Source organism: Acanthaster planci, linkage group LG14 (assembly GCF_054643075.1).
Source record: "Acanthaster planci isolate LZ-2023a linkage group LG14, COTS_SCS, whole genome shotgun sequence".
Taxonomy (NCBI): Eukaryota; Metazoa; Echinodermata; class Asteroidea; order Valvatida; family Acanthasteridae; genus Acanthaster; species Acanthaster planci.
The window spans coordinates 9,680,107-9,700,682 of record NC_141790.1 but is presented as its reverse complement, the minus strand read 5'-3'; the positions used below and the strand labels follow the sequence as shown (position 1 = coordinate 9,700,682).

General features: G+C 43.2%; 1 protein-coding gene across 2 annotated transcripts; it reads left to right on the top strand.

Annotated features, from left to right (window-relative positions):
* The first annotated feature begins 855 nt into the window (after window positions 1–855).
* Window positions 856–20,269, top strand: LOC110980779 (ATP-binding cassette sub-family C member 4-like). 2 transcript variants are annotated; one of them, XM_087145496.1, is made up of 28 exons: window positions 856–1,470; window positions 6,397–6,507; window positions 6,981–7,101; window positions 7,257–7,472; window positions 7,612–7,701; window positions 8,107–8,270; window positions 8,370–8,495; window positions 8,856–9,105; window positions 9,869–10,240; window positions 10,607–10,696; window positions 11,206–11,397; window positions 12,032–12,213; window positions 12,763–12,859; window positions 13,139–13,330; window positions 13,591–13,728; window positions 14,435–14,512; window positions 14,642–14,846; window positions 15,012–15,091; window positions 15,276–15,426; window positions 15,598–15,618; window positions 16,084–16,314; window positions 16,855–16,961; window positions 17,086–17,277; window positions 17,656–17,811; window positions 18,301–18,390; window positions 18,685–18,857; window positions 19,223–19,328; window positions 19,636–20,269. In XM_087145496.1, exons 1-28 carry the CDS (start codon window positions 1,313–1,315, stop codon window positions 19,825–19,827), a joined length of 4,281 nt encoding a protein of 1,426 aa, XP_087001622.1. In that variant the 5' UTR covers window positions 856–1,312; the 3' UTR covers window positions 19,828–20,269. The 2 variants fall into 2 exon arrangements, with proteins under 2 accessions (XP_087001622.1, XP_087001623.1); XM_087145497.1 differs by lacking the exon at window positions 15,598–15,618 and having other exon boundaries at window positions 857–1,470.
* Window positions 20,270–20,576: the final 307 nt, after the last annotated feature.

Genomic DNA, 20,576 nt, shown 5'->3' with positions numbered 1-20,576 from the left:
TAGAAGGAGGAGCGGCAGGAGTGTCGAGCAGATAATCACCACTCCCCTTTTAAAACCACGTGCAGTTAATTTGATGGCAGAAAAAAAGAAATGTGATTACGTTCAACAGAAAATCAACGTTTGAAGCAACTGCCAACTTTTCTCGCTTTTCGTCGATTACAACTTTTAAATTAGATGCAGCAGAAGTTCGACGTTTGAAGCTGGCCATATAAGCACTCGTGCATCATCGCTCGTGCTGGCTGCGATTGCCTCACAAAAAATACATAAAATCGTTCCACAAAGACTGGTTCCATAAAATGTCTCACTTTCTGGTGTCGTAAAATGACTTTTTTTTACAATTTTATGTTAAATGATTTATTGTTAGAGGATTGTTTCATCAGTGACTTGAGCTAGCATTCTGCCTTTGATGCACCGCGTACCAGGAGAGAGTTCACTTTGTTAAATGGTTGATCGATTGAAGGCGTGTTGGAATTCACCTTTCTTCGAAATCGTCACGCAAAGACGAGAATCCTAGCTCGGGAATCGGACTCAGCTTCATCAGAGAATCGAATCCCCCAAACAAGTTGAATTGGAGTACGATTCTGATCTGAAATCAATTCTATTGGATTCCAGCGTGGATTCACCTACGCCCGCCGTCAACACGGGCATCGATCCACAGAGAACAAACATGAACACTTTTGTAGCTCAAAAGAAAACCTTCAAAGGACTTTCAGGGAAACGTCAGAACTTTTGATAACGCAATCCGCTGGGTTGACCTCGTTATATTGAACTGGGTAGCTCTTGTTCTTAGTCAGCAGAAAGAGAAAAAAGTATCACTGCTGAAGGCGGAAAATTACACTGCCACTTTAGTTGCCACCAACGCTTAAGTAAATGTAAATGTTTATGCAAATGAGTGGAAGGTTCCACGTGACCCCGGAAAACCGAGTTGGACCACTTCGACTTGAACTCGCAGTGATAAAACGGTATTTGGCTTAGAGCTCGCTCGTTTGAATATCACGGCTGACCCGATCCCCGTGGTGAGCAACTGTTTTAGCTAAAACACTAACGTGACATACATATAGTTAATTATTAAGCCTTTATGACCGTGTCTGACGCTTGTTTATCAGCTACAAACCACAAACACCGCGTTCAAACAAAAAGGTTGAAGAAGGGGACCACTTTTTATTTAAGAGTGGTGCTGGTAGATAAGGTCACCAGTCACCAGAGGTGACCATAGAGCTATGAGTTGACAGGCGCTACGCTGGGAAGGATCTAGTTTGCCTAATCAATAACATTGTGCATCGGGGCTCCGTGGCCTCACAGACAAGTCATCATGGAGGCCCTAAACAGCAAGCCTACTTCAGCGGGTGGCAGTAAGCGCTATAATGCTAAAGAGTCTGGGATCACCCCGCCTCCGAAAGCATCATGCCAAAATGAAAGACAACCACACCCACTGCTTAGGGCCGGAATCTTCTCCAAAGCATTCTTCATGTAAGTTGGAGTTAAATTCACTGTTTGTAGTGGGATCAACTTCAAAGCTTACTATGGACAAGTTTGCGGTGACACCATGTGGATATATTTCTCTTTTATGAGTGTGTGTGGTTCCACCTCGGTTCCTCTCAAAACCACACACACTCACAAAAGAGAAATATATCCACATGGTGTCACCGCAAACTTGTCCATAGTTAGTACTTCCACCATGCATAGCCTCAAGTCTCATCCAAATTCAAAGCTTGTTGGCTTACTCGTAATGTTGCAATTTAGTTAGTCATCTAGCAGGGAAGTTTCGCTAGTGAGTTGCAAAAGTATTTCACTGTGGACGAAGGAAGATGAAAAATGAACCACAAGACCCTTTATTTCATGGCTTTGGAGAGAAATTGAGGACGACAACAAACGATCAGAATAACCAAATGTACTGTATGTTAAGAAACGGACTAGTCTGCCAAAGCAGAGGGATATGAACTAACTTTCTACATCTGAGGTTGCTGTTTTCTTTTTCTTGCGTGAAGTTTTTTCCCACATCTTTACGGAAATATATTGAAACTTGCACACCCTTCACAAATTGTCATTTTATTAAGAAAAATCTTGGAAAAAACCACTAATATGGGCCTATTATGCAGCTCCTACAACCTTAGCTGGTCACAGTATAATATTCTGTTTGAATAGAGTCACGTTTACAGACATTGAACATTCACAGAACTGATTTCGTTGTTCGTGTGTGTGTTGTCGAACACAAAACTAAAAGGTTTTTGCCTGCAATGCACGCCGGTAAACAAGTCTGCAGTCCAGTGGCTGCTCACCCGACCCGACTACCCATATAATAATATTAGCACCACAGTTAGAGCGTGGCTATTTATTAGCTGCACAGGCCCCACTTATAAGTAGCGGTGGGTAGTCGGGTCGGGTGGCTGCTAGACTTCTTTAGAAGCTTGTGTTTTGGTCGGTGAACTTCATTTACAATCCTTCGTCGTGACTCTAGTGAGGGATAATAGTGACATAAGGCGACATAACGACTTGACAAATAATTTTTGGCATCGTTATTAAATATGTACAGGGCAATAGATGACAATTCATGTCAAAGATGCAATGGTGCAGCCTTTTTTCCAAGATAGATATTTTAAGAAGTAACAGAACGAAAAAATATAACAAATTCTAAAATCTGTGCACGTTATTTTCATATCCAAGGGTTCCGGAAGCGTGCCACCAAGGTCAACTTTCAGGTTTCATACGTCGGGGCAAAGCATTAACTTGCATTCCCTGCAGGTATTGGTGTGTTTATTGTATGGATTCAACTCCGTATCCAGTCCTTCAATAAACTGGCAGGGGTAACTCTGACAATGAGTTAGTTGTTGCGCAGTACCTAGCTTATTTTAATGTCACTAAGCTATTTATTATGTATTATAATGTGGATCCGACTCCCAATCGCTAACGACCTGGCCTTTGCGATAAAGTACACCAACAGTGAAGTGACTCATGGTAATCACACGGAGAAAGAGAACCAGCCAGATGGCAATGGCACAAGAAAAGAACAGAAAAAGGATTTGATTTAAGGGATGAGAAAATCCCTCCAAGTTGAAAACATTGAAGTCTCCTAGCTAACACTCCCTCCCTTCGGCGTATAGGCTTAATTTCCACCAAAAGACAAATCATTTAAATCACATAATACACAAAGATACATATTCTTTGAAATCACTGTCAGTGTATCTTTTTGGCAAGAAACCCTTGCTTTTTCAATGTTTACAATTGGTATTAAAACATAATGTTCACCAAGAGGAAACAAAGTTCAATCTGTCTGAACACTAACTGGGGGCAAATAAACCTGACAGGTAATACGTTAAGGGCCCATTAAAAACTTTCAATGCTTTAAATTACATTTACAAACAAATTTAATTCACCAAAAAAATTGGCTTCGGCCACCTACCCCCATTTTCGGTTTAATTACTAATGTTTTTAAAATTCGGTTTCATACATACATACAAGTCTCTTTTACATCCTTGTTTTTCTTTGGACGACTTGCATCCCTGCTCACAGTTGTGTTTTCCTACAATTGACTGCTAAAAGTGGTTGCTGGCCGTCAGAACAACAGCAATTGAACACTTCAGAGAGTGTTAAATTAATTGACCACAACGGGGAATAGGCTCCAACCTTATAAATTGTACTGTAAACTGCCGCTTTACGGGTGACATGTTTTCAAGCAGTTCGCCTCGCACTGTCCCCGTAGTAGGTGTGGAGCCACATATTCTCCACTCGCAGTATCACTGCGATCCACATGGTCTGAAGTATTATTACTGGTTTATTAAATAATAAACTTTCGCAGCTAAACAGCTGCATTATGGTCCATTTTACTAAGATAATATTAGATTACAAATAAATTGAAATACATTTAAAAGTTACTGCCATACCAAACAATTACTTAAGAATAGATAAAACATTACACTGGTTGCAGAACAAATATACTATGAACCTAAAAGACAAATAACCACACAAACTAGGACAGGATAAGAATCTATAAGATATATCAGACACGATATAGAACATACACGAAAATTCATCATGAGCATGTCTGCAGAACAAAAGCTACGGCAGCCCTTAGAAACCACTAAAAAGATTTTGACAGGTTTGAGGACTGTCGGAAAACACTTGATTTGTAACGGTTTGTGCGAAAGCGTATAACGGAGAACATGTTTGTATTTCTCAAATTAAGAGGAAGCGAATGCCTAAAGAACCTGTACTTAAGTAGACTCTTACCAGCGGCGTATGTACACGACCAACAACGTAATACTGTCAGTCTGATTTCTAACAGATTCACTGATATGAAAAGAAGGTACAGTAATAAGTACTTTTCGAAAGCGAGATTATCTGTTACCTTTACACGGAGGTGTTGGTTACCTTGAAGTTCCCTAATTTGCGAATGACTATCCAATTATTGAATTAGGAACATGTTTTGTACACGACACATGGTATGATCTGCTAGATTCGATTCGGACACTTTGGTTCTTTGAGCAACCGTACAGGGGGAGTATTCGAAACCCCGCTCTCGTGTTAGTCGAACACGAGAACGGGGTTTCGAAAGGAAAGAATCAACGAGCGAACATTGTTTGCGAGCAAGATTGTCACTCCCCAGTTTCTGGGGAGTGGATGGAGAACATCAAGAAAAAAGATGGCGGATATGGTACATACCAAACTTAATGTTGGTTTTGTGACGTAACATAGAAAAGACTCACTATAATGAAAATAAAACCCAGTGCAAATACTCATGGCTATTGGAGAGAATTTACCCTGACCATTTGATATGAATATCTGGAGACTTTATCATTGTGAAATGGTGAATGCCATGCCATCTTTTCATTTGGTTTCAAAATGGCAACTACTATCTTGACCTTCAGCGCAGCTGCACTCTTTTTGCCATTCGGCCTTCGTAATCAACGACCCACGAACACTGTTCGTGAGTATGGGACTCAATGAGAATGGGGTTTCTAATACGCCCGGGGTGTTTGTCCAGACACCTTCGTTGTTGTGGGTCGTCGATCAATCGGTAACTGGATATAAGTATTGTAGCGTGTCCTACTGATTGGGCTCTGATGCTAATATACACACACACAAGTCAAGAAATCTCTGTTTTATTTCTCTTTGTCAACAACACTGTGTTCTATCCCAAGCTCTAGACATGACGCGTCTTCGCGGGGACTGCGCAGGCGCGAGGCGGGAAAACCGCGGGCCGTTCGCATACCAGCGGGGGCAGCCAGCCAACTCCATACGGGTCCAAGCTGGCGCCCCCACCGGCCGGACCCGCCGGCGCTACAGTATGGATTTCATGGATCTGCTCCGTTCCCCAAGGTTCCAGAGCGGAAAAGTGGAAAATGAAAAAATGAAGGTCCAAATCACCTTCTTGAACTTTTTTCTTTTGCCCCCCCCCCCCAAGTCCGGTTTCTGGTCATGGATGGACTTGGTCCAAAAGTGGTGTGGTGACGCAATTTCCTCCCCTCTTTTTTTTTTTTTTTTTTTTTTTTTTGTTGGAAGTGATGTACAGGCACATATACTTTAGAGCGCATGGCCTTGTTACTATGAGAAGTGTGAATTAACAACTTTGAATCAATAAAAAGACCATAAAATATGACGAGAGGCAATGGTTTCAGTCCTCTCATTCAAACAAGAGGCTTCCATTGTTGACAATGTCAAAACTAAATAAATAAACTTTGCACCTTTTTTGGACCCATAAATGAGGAGCTGTGTCACTGAAAAAAGTTCTTTCCTCACCTTTCACCCAGTGGCGTATCGGGGGACGATCCCCCCCCCAACGAATTTCCACCACGTTTTCCCCCTTTTGCAGTATAGTCGGTATGTCTATTTATCAAACATCATGTTGAATAAGTCCGATGCTGCAATTGCCTTTGAATTCCCCCCTCCCCTGCTACAACAAAAGCTGCATACGCCTATGCCAGCTACTAGTGACGAATGGACGTGTCCTGGTCGTACTGGTTTTACCCAGAATGTGCCAAGATGTTTCCTCCAGTTCTAAAGCTGCAAACGCATGTACTTATAGTTGTCTTCTGTTCGGGTGACCACAGGTCTGTGGGCTTTAGGCAGTGCCAGTGGCGCTTTCAAGGAATCATTGGCTTCATTATAATACCAGAAAGGAATGGGCAGTAGGAACAGAAACTATCCCAAGTTGATATTTTCTTTCAAGCCGCTGAACTCATAAAACGACAAAACTTAACTCAACCAAACTTTGCATGTCTTTCTGTTTAAACTTGCACTATCCAACGAGACGGAACAATCTAATGATCTCGTTCTGGTATTGTAAACGGTAAGGGGACCTTAAGAAATATCCCCGATATCTAATGTCTCCAGTGTTCATTCGCAGATATGGCCTCCCTAGTATTGCATTCAGTCGTAATATCCTAGCTTTTTTTTCAGCTGGATGCTGGACTTCTTCCGTCGAGGGTATGGGAGGCCTCTCGTGGAGGAAGACTTGTACGATGTTTTGCCAGAAGACTCCGCGGGTGTGTTAGTGAATAAACTTGAAAGGTAAAACAAGTCTATGAAATTCCCATTTGGAACCCTCGGTATAACCTACTTAATCTCGTGTGCACAGGAAAAATCACGATTGCAAAGTCTTTTAACAGAGTACTGAAAATGGCACTTAGATAAGAAACTAACAGCGGAAACGACTTAATGGGACTTTTTCTAGAGAAAAAAATTAACAAAGCCAGAAAACCCGAGAGAAAATGATCAAAATCGCACCCCCTGTACATTTTTCAATGGCCCTTAATTGCCACCAAGGCCATTTACGCGCATTTGTGAATAATTATGAATTTCATTAGTTCAAATTCCATTACGAAGCGCCTTTGTACTTACCTTTCATGCCCTTCCAAATAATGAGGTGGTATTTACCAAACAAATTAATTATGCGGTTCACTGAAAAAAAAGTTGTGGTTGTGTCAAACACCGTTGTGCCTGTATTATACTGTATTATAACTGTCGCCGATTTGTTTTGCCAGTGAGTGGAATAAAGAGTTGGAGAAAAGTAATGTCACGGGGAGGCCACCGTCCCTCCGATGGGCGTTGCTGAGAGTGTTTGGTGTAAAATTCATGATCTATGGTTTGCCCGCTTTCGTTGAGGTAATTTTTGCCAAATCTTAAATGGTAATTATTTCCTCTGCAGTAGCCCTACTTTTATTGGATCGAACCTTGAGACTAAGAAGCCAAAACGATGTTTTAAGTTGCCAAACGAAAGAAACTGCTGTTATTATTTCAGTCATAAATACTGTTCGTAGGAGGTCTTCTTGAAGATGGCTCAGCCGTTGATGTTGGCACGATTGGTTCTGTACTTCTCCACGGACCTCGTTTCAACCACTGAGGCCTACCTGCAAGCAGCCGGTCTCTCCTTGTCCTCGCTAGGTCTCGTCGTCGCCCACCACTGGTGTTCCTTCGGCTTCGGCCTGACGGGGATGAAACTCAGAACTGCTTGCTCGGCCCTTGTCTTCAGAAAGGTAGTGATCATTTTCTTCTCTTGCCTTAGCTCCAGGTGGCATCTTCAAGAGTCTACTTGAGTTGAACTTAGACACTGACCCTGCACTTTTTATGCGCTGTGGCAATTATGTAGCCGAGCCATTTTTTCCATTATTGTAGGCCTTGAAGCTCAGCAACCTTGCTCTAGGTGAGACCACTGTCGGTCAACTGGTGAACATCCTCTCCAATGACGTCAACAGATTCGATCTGGTAAGTGTGAGAAATATTTCGTTTGGTGTCGACTCCCGCAGCCCTGTCTGTCGGATGGCCAACCCCGGCAGGTCAGTGATCAAATGGGTAAAATACCCTCCTTGTCCCGTGGGAGCACAAGAACGATTGCTTTTCGAAGGCCCAATTAAACCTTTAAACGACACCTGTTCCAAAGCATTCGCTTATTAGGTCCGTTGACTAATTTTAGTACCAACTTGATACCTTCAACTGTTTTTACTGAGTTAGAAATCTCAACGTAAGACAAGGTGTTTCTGTTCTTGAATGTACGCGCAGCAGCTTTCCCTTTGGCACTGTTTGGCATTCCTAGACTTCTTGTCTTATTCGCGTTGGGTTTTAATGCCATCCGAGGCATTCTTTGAATCTATTCCGTGTCTGCTTTTGCAGGCCTTTGTATTTATACATCACCTGTGGATAGCACCATGCCAGCTGATTGTGGTGTTTGCCTTATGCTGGCGAGAGATCGGAGTTTCTTGCGTAGCGGGGCTCTCCATCATGTTCCTGATGGCGCCCATTCAAGTTTACATGGGGAAGCTGTTTTCGAGGTTGAGGTAAGACCTTTGTTTGCTTGTGATGGTGCGCATCCATTCTTCCTGCTTTAGCTATTGAGATGTCACCTCTTCGCATCTTTCTCTCCATAACTATGTCAGATCCAAGACAGCCTTGTTGTCCGATGCCAGACTCCGCATTATGAATGAAGTGATCTCGGGGATGCGTGTCATCAAGATCTACGCCTGGGAACAATCTTTTGGAAAGATAGTCGCTGAAAGCCGAGGGTAGGTTGATCGTCAAAGCATACCAATCTGATAACTTGTACCAGTTTTCAACATTCAGTGGCGGTTGTTGTACCACGGATAAATAGTTCCAAACTGGGAGATGATGTTTAGACCCTACGGGAGCCGTTCGAAAAGGTTTTTGTCCAAACGGTGGGATAACAATGGAACATTCCAGGCTGGAAAAGAACATTTCTGAAGACAGCCATTCATTACTAATTGAACCGTTGAGAACCCACAGAGCGATTTTTCTTCGAGCCATCATCGAAAGAGATATCTTTCAGTTTTGCCATTTCGAGTCTTACATGGTTCATGCCAGCCTTTCTGGTGTAGACATTAATTAATTGTTCTCCCCTTCTGCAGTAAGGAGATACGCAAGATACTGCAAAGCTCGTATTTACGAGCGCTAATTTTTGCTCTGCTGTTCGAGGGTACCCTACTGACAACATTCGTCACCTTCGTGGTCTACGCCTCACTCGGCAACCCTGTCACGCCCTCCAAGGTGTTCCCGGTGATCTCGCTGTTCTACAGCGCTCGAATCTGCCTGTCCTTATTCTTTCCATTCGCTGTGATGAACGGGGCGGAGGGACTTGTCTCCATTAGTAGGATTCAGGTAAGGACAAAGAATGCAAATCTGGGAAAAAGGTGGATGGCCGTAACTCACGCTCGTGGAGTTAAAGAGTAATTTAATGTAATGATTGTGGTTCGTCGACGGGTTTGGTCATACAAGTGCTTCTGAAGGGTGTGTAACAGAATGGGGTTCGGTGCGTTATCTCTGCAGGGGAACTCCTTGAATGATGGTATGAGTTCTCCAGTTTTATGCTCTTATTTTTCTAAGAAACAGCAAGCAGATGAAGAAGTAAAAGAAAACCTGGAAAAGCAAAGTAGAGGCAATAGTTAGTTCCCGTTGTATGTTTATACAAAAGAAAGTGCTAGGTGACATTTTGAATTAATGTAAGCAGTCTTAGTGCGGTACTGCAGCGCCAACTTCGCTTTTAACGTTGACAAGTGAAAGACCAAAGCGCTGGTAAAGTACGTGTAGCCAATCTGGGGCGGGGGAAGTCTTGAGAACTGGTCACGACAACTTTCCCCAAAATTTCCATGGACAGCTTACGACATTCTTCTCGAGCCAATCAGTACCAGATAAAGTAGAACGATAATGAATTATTCATGCTGGCTTCACTGTAGAATGAGCTCCTTACATGCACACAATCCACACTACTCTTAGTTCACGTAAGCACGGGAGTTCTCCTCGGCCTATTGGGTGTTATTTGCCATTGAGTGAATACAAAATTATTCAGGACTCAACTTAGTCTAGAGGATCTGGCAGGTTTTGTTTTCAGTTTTGCAAAACTATTTCCACCTTCAATAACCAGAAGTTTCTTCTCATGGAAGAACTCAAGAAACACGCACAAGAGGTCAATGTGGATCTTAATGCCAATGTTGGATTAGTAAAGACCGTGATTCTGTTGGATGAGATAACTACGAACGGTATTGATGCTTCGAGGGAAATTAGTAATGAGAGCGACTCCGAAGATGGGAAGGGCACCTCGCAGTACGTTGAAAAAGAAGCACGAACAAAAATCACGACCTGTCTGATCGAATGCCACGGAAATGAGGAGGTTGGTGGGTACGTTGGGCCCGCTTGTATGCAGGAAGGCGGCGATCTAGGCAATACGGGAGCTGCAGCTGACATGAAGGACGGAATCGGGATTGTTGTCAGGAATATGTGTGGATCCTGGTACAAGGTATCTATCTGCACTGTAGGCCTGTTAACCCATTCCACCCATCAAGCCTTCACGAATAAAAAACGAATGGTCATTCCTTTCCATAATTCTTTGCATCCAATTATTCTAGAGAAAAGTAACTGGTTTATAAGGCAACACAAATGCACAAACCTAGACCTTCGAATCTGGTTTTCCCAATTGTTAAGATGCATTCTTGATCTGTTTCCTTCCTACTGTTTAGACAGCGTTCCTATGGTAGCGTCTTACTTTTCACTTTCACTATCTCACACATCAACTATCAAGGCGGAAAATACGTGTACTGAGTTGAAAGTGCCTTTTTTACAGTATTGTGTAGATCCTTAACCTCGTTTTCATTTTTAAAACAAGGATTTAAGCAACACTGTGCTTCAGGACATCAGTTTTCGGGTTGAGCCGGGAGAGCTTCTCGCGGTGATCGGTCCCGTCGGGTGTGGAAAGGTGAGCCATCACTGATTCTAGATCGCAAAAGCGTGGTGTTAATAAACACCCTTTAGGAAGAGACAGGACAAACATAGGATCAAAGGACCCATTATTTTCTCGCTTTTGATACAGAACTAAAACGTACTTGAAGGAATAACTCTAACCGGGCAGAATGGAGAATCAGTTGACCTATTAAATTGTAGGTGTAGGACCAGTACTAGTGGACCACAACTACTCTTGGTATCTGTATAGGCCTACACAAGGTCAAGGACAATATCTACACAGTTTTATCACACTATCCTTCATATCTAAATAGCTCTATTATGGAGCACCCTCGAAATCGAGACAGTGTGCAATACAAACATACCACCCCTTGATATCTCTACGGCATCGATACAGAATGCACCTTTTTGGATACTACTACAAATACAAGTTGGTATCCACAGTAAATACACATTACTAGGGATCAGGAAAGGGGCTCCTTCAATATCTTTATACCGTCTGCATGGTTTATTCTCCCGTGCCAGTCTTCCCTGTTGATGGCCCTGCTGGGGGAGCTTCCTACTGTATCAGGAGTCAACGCCCTAACCGGCCGGGTTGGCTACACGGCTCAGCAACCCTGGATCCTGTCCGGCTCACTCAGGGATAACATCCTCTTTGGGAGTGAGTACGATTCGGCGAAGTACCAGCGAGTCATCAAGCAATGTGCGCTTACCAAGGTAGGTTCTAGGAGGCTGGAGCCATTTCTCAAATCCCAGTATCTTTTCATTCTTGGGCTTCATCTCTGTTCCAGAATCATTTGTTTGAATGGAACCTAAAACTTAAGCTAACATGGAAACCACATTGAAGGATTTATCTTTTTTAAGCACCGGAAGAAGCTGCAGTGAGTTGATTGTTGTCAACCAAAGAAAGACCTCCGGGGAGCTACTCTGTTTTTCCTTAGAATGACTTATTAAGTAAAAGAAATTAAAACTCGTCACTGTATTTCTGAAATGTCCTTCTTTTACTAGGTTTAAGGTTGTTTTGTGGCCTAAAAAAACTTTACAAAGCTTCATCTTAAAGGATTGCTTCAAAGCTTGCCCAAATGCAGCCTCAAGACATTGAAATAATCAACCTTGTTTCAAATTAGTTAAAGGTTATGGTAGTACAACGCAAGGATATCTCTATTTATCAGTCAGCTTCTGGTTCGGACAAAAAACCCAGTGGATATTCAATTAATGTTCACACAGTAATAGCATATGCTTTGTCCGTCGTCAGAAGCCATCCTTTGCGTCGTGCTACTGCAGACTTTTTACTTAATTTGCGAACTTCACCACGAGAAGCTTTAAAGGTCATCCAACCTTGTATCCTCAGGACATTGAGCTGCTACCACACGACGATCAGACACTGGTCGGCGAGCGGGGAGTGACCCTCAGCGGGGGTCAGAGGGCAAGGGCTAGCCTGGCCAGGGCCTTGTACAGTGATGCTGATGTTTTTCTGCTAGATGATCCGCTGAGCGCAGTGGATCCGGCAGTCGGGAAGCACCTCTTTGACAGGTCAGCCATTTTTATTTCCTGTCATAGTATTACTCTTTTCATTTTACATTCTCCATGACTTTCTTGTACTTCTCCAAGATGAGTAATGGACATCGTCTTCGTCAGCATTAAACCTCTTTATCTAATTCAAGGAAACAAATTTGAAAAGTTGCTCGGTTCTCGGTTACAATGAGGCATCAGATCAAACTCAAAAGGTTCAGAATAATTCACATCCTTTGTTGTATTTCAGACACGGGATCTTTGCTCTGTGGATGAAGATTGGACAAACAAATCCTTTGTTGGTGTGCGCCAAAAGTCACAGAATCCTTCATCCCCACAAAAAGGATACATGCATATGCATTTTCACTGAGTAGACAGACGCATTGGAACATTCTCTTTGGTACAGCCAAATAATTGCTCTACCTGATAATTCTGATCCCCTGCGCAAGTAAACCTGTGTTAACTACAAAGTTGCACCTGATGATCTATCTGTTCACACCTACAGTTTCAGAGTGTGCATTTCAGTACACTCGGGTGAAAGGATTAATGTTATTTTCTTTAATTTAAAAGGTGCATCCTTCATCAAATGAGGGACAAAGCTCGGATCCTGGTAACTCATCAGCTGCAGTTCCTGAACAAGGCTGATAAGATTCTCATCCTAAAACAGGTAGTTCTGAAATAAAAGCTGTTGAGAAAAGAACATTTTGGGTTTCTTGCTCACGTTTTAGACTGACAAACATTCAGACTATCTGGCAGTTTGGCCATTTGTCCCCAGGTCGGATATAATTACGGTGACAGTCTGTGATGGACTTCACTTCAAGAATGGTTTGGTTATGTAGAGGCATTTTAGCTCTACTTTCCAAACCCAAAAGTTGAGGGCCCATAAAAGCTACTCATACATAATGATCGACAGTGATTCCTTGGTGTGCTGGACTAAATGTGACAGGGTAGATCAGCCGGCTACGGGACATACCATCAGCTACGGAAGGAAGGCGTGGACTTCGCGGCACTCCTGAAGAAGAAATCCGACGACGATGACCAAGCTGGAGAAAAGAAGCCGCAGTTCCTCGGGCCGAAGACACACCAAAGGAAAATATCAACGAGCTCCAGTGCTTCGTTTCATGCAGGCCAAGATGAGGTTGGTGTCTTTATTTTTCATGCTAGCAATTTGCTGACCCTGCTTTGAAAAAGTCGCATTGTTGCGTCATACTTGTAAACTTCCATATGTTTGCTGAGCTAATATAAACAAGGGTGATGATCAGGGAAGAGACTTTGATAATTTTGGTCTTGTGTTTGCCACTCTTTCTTGTTAGGCATTTTTGCATTTTTTGTCTTTATTTTTCCGTCCTTTCACACGTCCTCTTGCTCTCCCTGTTTGGTGTGTCGCCCTTGCTGTAGGCGGAGAAACCCGTGGACATCGCCCCAGAGGAGATGGCGGTGGGTACCGTCCAGTGGATGGTGTACCTCCGCTACTTCCGGGCAGCGGCGGGATTCCTCTTTCTGCTCACCTGGGTGATCGCAGTGGTCGGTGCCCAGGTAAAACTGCCAGTAATGGGACACGGTAAAGGTGGAAGCCTGTGACACTGGAGAAAGCAGAATGCTTATAAGCATTATGATTCACATTCATAAAAGCATGTTTAAAAATTAGTTTCCAACTCACTCAGTCTGAGCTTTGTATATTAGAAAAACCATAAGAAGAACAGAAGCATCTCTGGCCGTGTCCAAAACGGGCTTCCAGAGCTACGGCTAGGTCTATTGTCCACGCATTTCCACGCATTTTCAATGGAGTAAAGACCTAGACCTAGCTCTGGACAAGAGATTTGGACACAACCTCAGAGAGCTGTTGTCCCACAGCCGATTACGGAGTGTTTTAACGTTTAAGTTAATTTTAATTTTAACGTTTAAGTTAAGTTTAAGGCAGTGGCATATCTGCCACGTCACAAATATTTTCAATGTTACAAAAGTGGACTTTTAGTGCAGACATTCCACCCGGAAGAAGTATTTTATGGCCAACCAATCCCAACCCAGCGTACGATGTTTGACGTTTCCTCTCCTCCATTTTTTTACTTCAAAGTGACGCATCTTTCCAAAACATGCCTGGAGTGAGTAATGATGACGTTTTACAATTCCACACGTTCATTTGACTGTTAGGGGGCTGCAAGCCGCTCAGACCACACGCCCGATGATTGGCAAATCAACAAGTTCCCCAGACAATAATATTTTGCTTTGTCTTCCATTTCAGGCTGCGCTGACTTTCACAGACCACTGGCTGGCTACGTGGGCCTACGAGGAAGAGAAGCATTTAGCGGCAATGAATCAGGTTGGCTGATAGTCAGCATACAACTTACAGTTAAAAAAAAGTCGTAGCTACTATAAGACACTTCTTGGTGTGAACGTTCCCCGTCTAAAGTTTAAATTTGATTCCAAATCCATTTTCTACTGCACACAGGAGTTTCAGAATGCTACAAAAAACAACCACCAGTCGCATTACATCAGAGTTTACGCCATGCTGTGTGGAGGATCGTCGCTTGCTTTGTTAATCCGTAGCTTTCTGTTCTTTCATCTGTTTGTGACGGCCTCCGGGGCTCTTCACAACCAAATGTTCGCAGCCATCATCAGAGCGCCCATGCAGTTCTTTGATACGAATCCTGTTGGTGAGACTCAAATGAGACTGCACACTAATGCGTCTGTAGTGTTAATTTAGTGCAGTGTTTAACCCTTGTCGTTATAGATCGATAAGAATTCATGAATTTGTGTGACCCACGTGTAACAGAAAAGTAAGGAGTAGCACTGATAAAATGTATGCTGTTCTACTTCAGGTCGGATTTTGAATCGCTTCTCCAAGGATATTGGTTTTATGGATGATTTGTTGCCCGGAACGTTTACGGACTTTCTGCAGGTAATGTTCCGACGGGCTCAGCTTTTTGATGTTTCACTGTTTGGTGGCATTGCTAATTGCTTTCGTTAATTCCAAATACACAAAGTGGCTTCGAACTAAATTTAACCTTTCATATTAAACTCAAAAATGGTCTTCCAGGTTGAAATTTTTCTTTATTTTCATTTTTCTCCATTTCTCCGTCCAGATTACCTTGAACACCATTGCCATTATTATCTTGATTTCCATCTTCAATCCTTTCTGCCTCGCCTTCACCCTCCCGATTGCCGTCGTATTTTATTTCGTAAGGAGATACTACTTAGCCTCCTCTCGAGACGTCAAGAGATTAGAAGGAATAGGTACCTCAACAGGGATTCCAGTAATCTAAATCTATATTATGATTGATGCAACCTCTTAAAGTGGATTGAAAGAGGCCTTAAGTCACTGCAACCCTGAATTTTTAATGATAGTGTGCTATGCTCTTCTCACCTAATGAGGATTTATTTTCATTTCTGTCATGCTGTCTTAAGAAGGATTGTCGAATTTCGTGGGTGAGACAAATAGCTTTTTTAGGAATCGTTAATTTATAGTTTTAGAATTATTTCAGTATACATGTGTAGAAGTACACTCTATCTATGATTTCATTTCACAAACTGACTTGTAAATGCGTTGTCTCATTAGTACGGCCGTTGCACAATAGTGCGCCACCAAGAGTTTGCAACCCGTTAGCCAATCACAGTGCACAAAATTTGTCGACCCAATGCACGTTTGGAAAGGGTCGACAAATTTCGCGCGTTATGATTGGCCAACGTGTTGCAAACTCTTGGTGGCGCGCTATTGTGAATCGCCCGTATTGTATCTAGTGAAACATTATGGTATTGTCACCATATGCCATTGCGCAAGTTTAGGACCTAGTTTGGATCCGTTTTAATGTGATATGATTCGCTTTCTTAAACTAAACATCCAATATTGTTTCGTATTACAAATTTTCTTTCATCGTATGTTCCTGTTTGAAGCTCGCAGCCCCGTGTTTTCTCATCTGTCGGCCACTCTGACCGGTCTGATCACGGTCCGGGCGTTCAGGGCCCAGCGGCGCTTCACCGCGGTTTTTGACGGCTACCTTGACGGCCACACCCGGGCCTGGTTCCTCTTTCTAGCTACGTCCCGCTGGTTCGCAGTGCAGCTAGATATCCTCAATACCTTGTTCATCTGCGGAGTTTGTTTCACCAGCATCATGGCCGCTGGCCGTAAGTTGCACAAAATGAAGTAGGCATGTTCAAATGTAGACATAAACCCAGTCGTTTTTAAATTTATGCTACTGACTGGGTCGTTAATTGTGATGACCATCTTCACATTTGCAACCTATTTTTGGAGAAAGAATTCATGAAATAACTCACGGATATACTTCAGCAAAAATTTCTTATAGGTTCTCATTAATGTTTTGATTTACCGTGCTCACATTACAAAAGAAGACAGTTATGGCAGAATGCGTCCTATGCTTCAAAACATATTCAGTTTAGATATTTGGACAAAGCTTCTTTATCCATCTTTGAAAGTCGTCGCTATTTTATAGATGTGCAACTTTCAGCATTTCAAACAAAACTGGTTTCAGTGTTTGTGGTGTAACATACAAGATATACCGGATGTCGACTGAGTACACCCTCGTCGAAAATGCAGTGAATAATAGCTTTATCATTAAAAAAAAAAAGATCTTGCTTATTTGGGAAGGCACTTACTATAGTACAGGATCATATTCAAGCCAAATTAACATTGTTTTGTTTGCTTAGTTCTTGATCTGAACTCTGGCATTGTCGGTCTGTCGTTGACGTACGCCATCAGCCTAATGGGGCTGTTTCAGTGGGCAGTTCGACAGAGTGCGGAGTTAGAGAACCAGGTAAATACCTGTATTAAATTCTATCGATTTTCTGGTTGGCTGGAAGTCCGTGGGCGTTTAATACATAACAGAATTAGTTCCAAACTAGATATTCATGAGCCACTGTCAACGTCTGTACACTCAGATGACATCTGTGGAGCGTGTGTGCCAATACATCGATATCAAGCCTGAGGCTCCCTTGGAGACCGACCATAAGCCGCCTCCTGACTGGCCACTTGATGGAGGCATCACGCTCCAAGATACTTCCCTGAGATACACTGAAGACGGGCCTCAGGTGCTGCAAAACATCAGCTGCTCCATCAAGCCGAAGGAAAAGGTACGGTTAAATATAGGCCTACAGGGGCCGATTCGAATCCGATGACATGATTACTCTACCTTTGGTGGAAACAACTCCTTCAGTGTCTCAGGAAAATCTGAACTTGCAACATAAATTTAAAGTGGGGTGGAAGAATTCAATACTGTATATTGACATCAAGTCTGTGAACGAGAAGCTTGAACGCCCGCTTCAACAATTACATTTCCATGCACGTCTGAAATACTGTGCAGTTCCGTTTCTGCATAGCCTCTTCTACAGGCATGTGATGAGCACTAAACCCTTTTCGAAACGTTGGTTCACATATCACGGGAATTACATCAACCTGGATCAAACTGTACATGCAGGTGAGAGATATTTTGTGGTAATTGTGGCTTTTAGGTCGGCATCGTCGGCAGAACTGGGGCTGGCAAGAGCTCTCTAATGACGGTGTTGATGCGACTGGCCGAACCCACGGGCACCATCATGATAGACGGTGTCAACACGACGCTGATCGGGCTGCACGACCTCCGAAAGAAGGTCTCCTTCATCCCACAGGTAAAAGATCCAGTTGATGAGCACAAGCATCACCAACCTTCTAAGCCTGTCTCTAAAGCCTCTCCAATCCCGAAAAGTGACAGCTGATTTGGATTTTATTTGGTTTTGTCCTTGATTACGGCTCTCTCCTCGAAAGATGTCCTTCAAAGACATGAACCAGCGGTGAAGATCCACAAGAGGAGACATATATACCGGTGATCAACTACCAGTGACAACCCACCCCACACCTTGTCTATTCAACATCGACTCCGTCAGGCACCAGTTAGCTTGCAGTGGGCGTAGTCTCTTTCCTAAACGTCCTTGTCAGGCTAGTGTAATGCGCATGTTTGCCAGTAAAAGTAGGCACCGGAGGGAAGGAAGTCAACTGGCCTGCATGTATTGCCCTTTGGAACTGTGAAACAGGGATAGACTGTTTAGGAGTAATGTGCTTAACCGAGTTTTGAAAAACAGTTTGTCAGAACGATATTATGGCAATTTTCCTTCATGTAGGACCCAGTCCTGTTCAGCGGAACACTGCGGAGGAACTTGGATCTATTCAGTGAGCACGCTGATTGTGATATATGGAGAGCCATTGAAGAGGTATGTTGGGTAAAAGAAATTGGGGGACCGGTATAGTAGGTTAGCTGATCCTGATCATTCAGATCCAACGCGACAACTACAGTAAGACCCAATAGGGGTACACTTTATTTCATTCTATACCGAAAGCATGGAACAGCCCTGAAGAAAACGGGTGTATCCTTTTCTGCAAAATTTCCACAAGATTCCTGTAAATGGAAAAGTCCCTGTGAATGCAATGCCTCTCTCATCTCCAAGCCTGTCTCCTGGGATGCGTTCCTGAAATCATTAACATGCTGGTTCTCTTCCCACCTGCAGGTGGAGTTGAAGCCAGCAGTGGAGGAGCTTCCTGACAAGCTGGAGGCAGTCCTGACAGAGGGAGGCACCAACTTCAGCGTAGGTCAGAGACAGCTGCTGTGCCTGGCCAGGGCCATCCTGCGTAAGAACAAGATCCTGATAGTGGACGAAGCCACGGCCAACGTGGACGCCAGGTGAGCGTGTTTTTTTTTTCTTTTTCATGCCCGAACGATGATCAGTGTTCTTTTAGACAACTCAAGGTGAAGCACCTCGTGGGTCAGTCGAGAGCATCAATATCCGGGTTTGCAAATTCAACGCTATCAGCACGACGGTAGCTGGTCGCACGCACTCAAATTATTGACCTTTGTTTTTTCTTAAATCCAAAACTGGTTATTGCTTTTCTAGTCTTTAACAAAGAAACTGTCAGCATTTGTTAGAAATCATACCAGTGACCCATATCACATCTACCCTACAAGAAGAGTCCTCATTCTCAAGACAATTAGTTCGTGGTGTTAAGCTCCGTGCTGTGACTGTTGCTCTGTTGCATATTCACATCAAGAACTGACCGGTTGATCCAGACGACTATCCGACAGAGATTCAAGCCCTGCACGGTCCTGACCATAGCTCACCGCCTCAACACCATCATGGACTGCGACAGGGTCTTGGTAAGAGCTTTTTCATGGAAGTGTAGCAGTGCAGTCCCCGAAAGAAACATTCAAAATCATTTTCACTAATCCACATTTTGAGTCCATTATCTGTGCCAAAAGTCTCTGTGCATGCAAAACCATAATTAAGTGCATGAAATGGCGACATATCAACAACGCCCTCAACTGTCACGAGAAGGATCTGGCCGATCAGCGCGGTCATGGCCCAAACGCGCACGCAGGCCTTGTTCTCGAATGACATCTTCCTTTTTGGGGCACCGAACTTATTCATTCCTGTCGATCAAGTCCGAATCTTCCCCCATTCCAGGTACTCGATGCAGGGCGTCTGATCGAGTTTGACGAGCCTTACATTCTCCTCCAGAGGGAGGACAGTGCCTTCACCAGGATGGTCCAAGAGACAGGGAAGGCTGAGACGGCCGAACTCCTCCAGATCGCCGCTGACAAGCATGCAGAGAAAGCTGCCCACGACCTGGAAGACGTCGATGTCAGCCCCAAGTGACAGCAATTAATTCCAAGCTTTCTAAGCGTTTCAAAAATACACAAGAAGTTAAAGTAGTCAATTCATGAATGAAATTTCATGCAGCTATTAACATAAGATGTGTATATCGAAGACTGAGTTGTATGTATATAACTTCAAAACCCGGTATGGTTTATGGTTTAATGATTTATTGACTTTATTTTTAGTAAACAAATGCGTCGTTGAAACGGGACAGTTAATAAGAAATGAAGAAGAAATGGGTGAAACTGATCCACTTTGTAAAGTACATATAAAATATATCAAAAGGTATACGGTGGAATAAAAAAGAGCGTGCTTTTTGGGGGGGTTGGGTTAGGTAAAGTTGTTAAAAGGCACGAAGACCAATATGAATCATGCAGTATATTTGTGAAAGGATGTGATATCCTCTTGATGTACAAAATATAAAGTAACATGTAATGTTCGTCCTGGCATGCAACCCTTCAGAATAATCAATGTTTATCTTGGTTTGTACAAATCGTTGTCTGCTCCCGTGCCACACTTTGTGCCATGATTGTGTCTGTTGTGTACGCGGCGCTAAGGTCGCGGGAACAGACTGCCCTTTTCCTCGAGAGCTCTGAACTTTGCCACTGAAGAGAATGGCTACACAGGTGAGTTTCAGAGGTTTTCAAACGATTACGCCGTATTATATTGGTGACAATACAAATCTGATTACACACAAAACAAATGGCTGCATTAGCAGCTATCAAAAACTGCATTCGAACTGCTGCACT

Bases quoted from the DNA above. Each gene is read 5' to 3' on its own strand.
- LOC110980779 (XM_087145496.1), top strand. From the start codon at position 1,313: ATGGAGGCCCTAAACAGCAAGCCTACTTCAGCGGGTGGCAGTAAGCGC. The intron at 7,102-7,256 runs GTAATTTTTGCC...TACTGTTCGTAG, and splicing joins GTTTGCCCGCTTTCGTTGAG to GAGGTCTTCTTGAAGATGGC. The intron at 12,860-13,138 runs GTAGTTCTGAAA...TAAATGTGACAG, and splicing joins AGATTCTCATCCTAAAACAG to GGTAGATCAGCCGGCTACGG.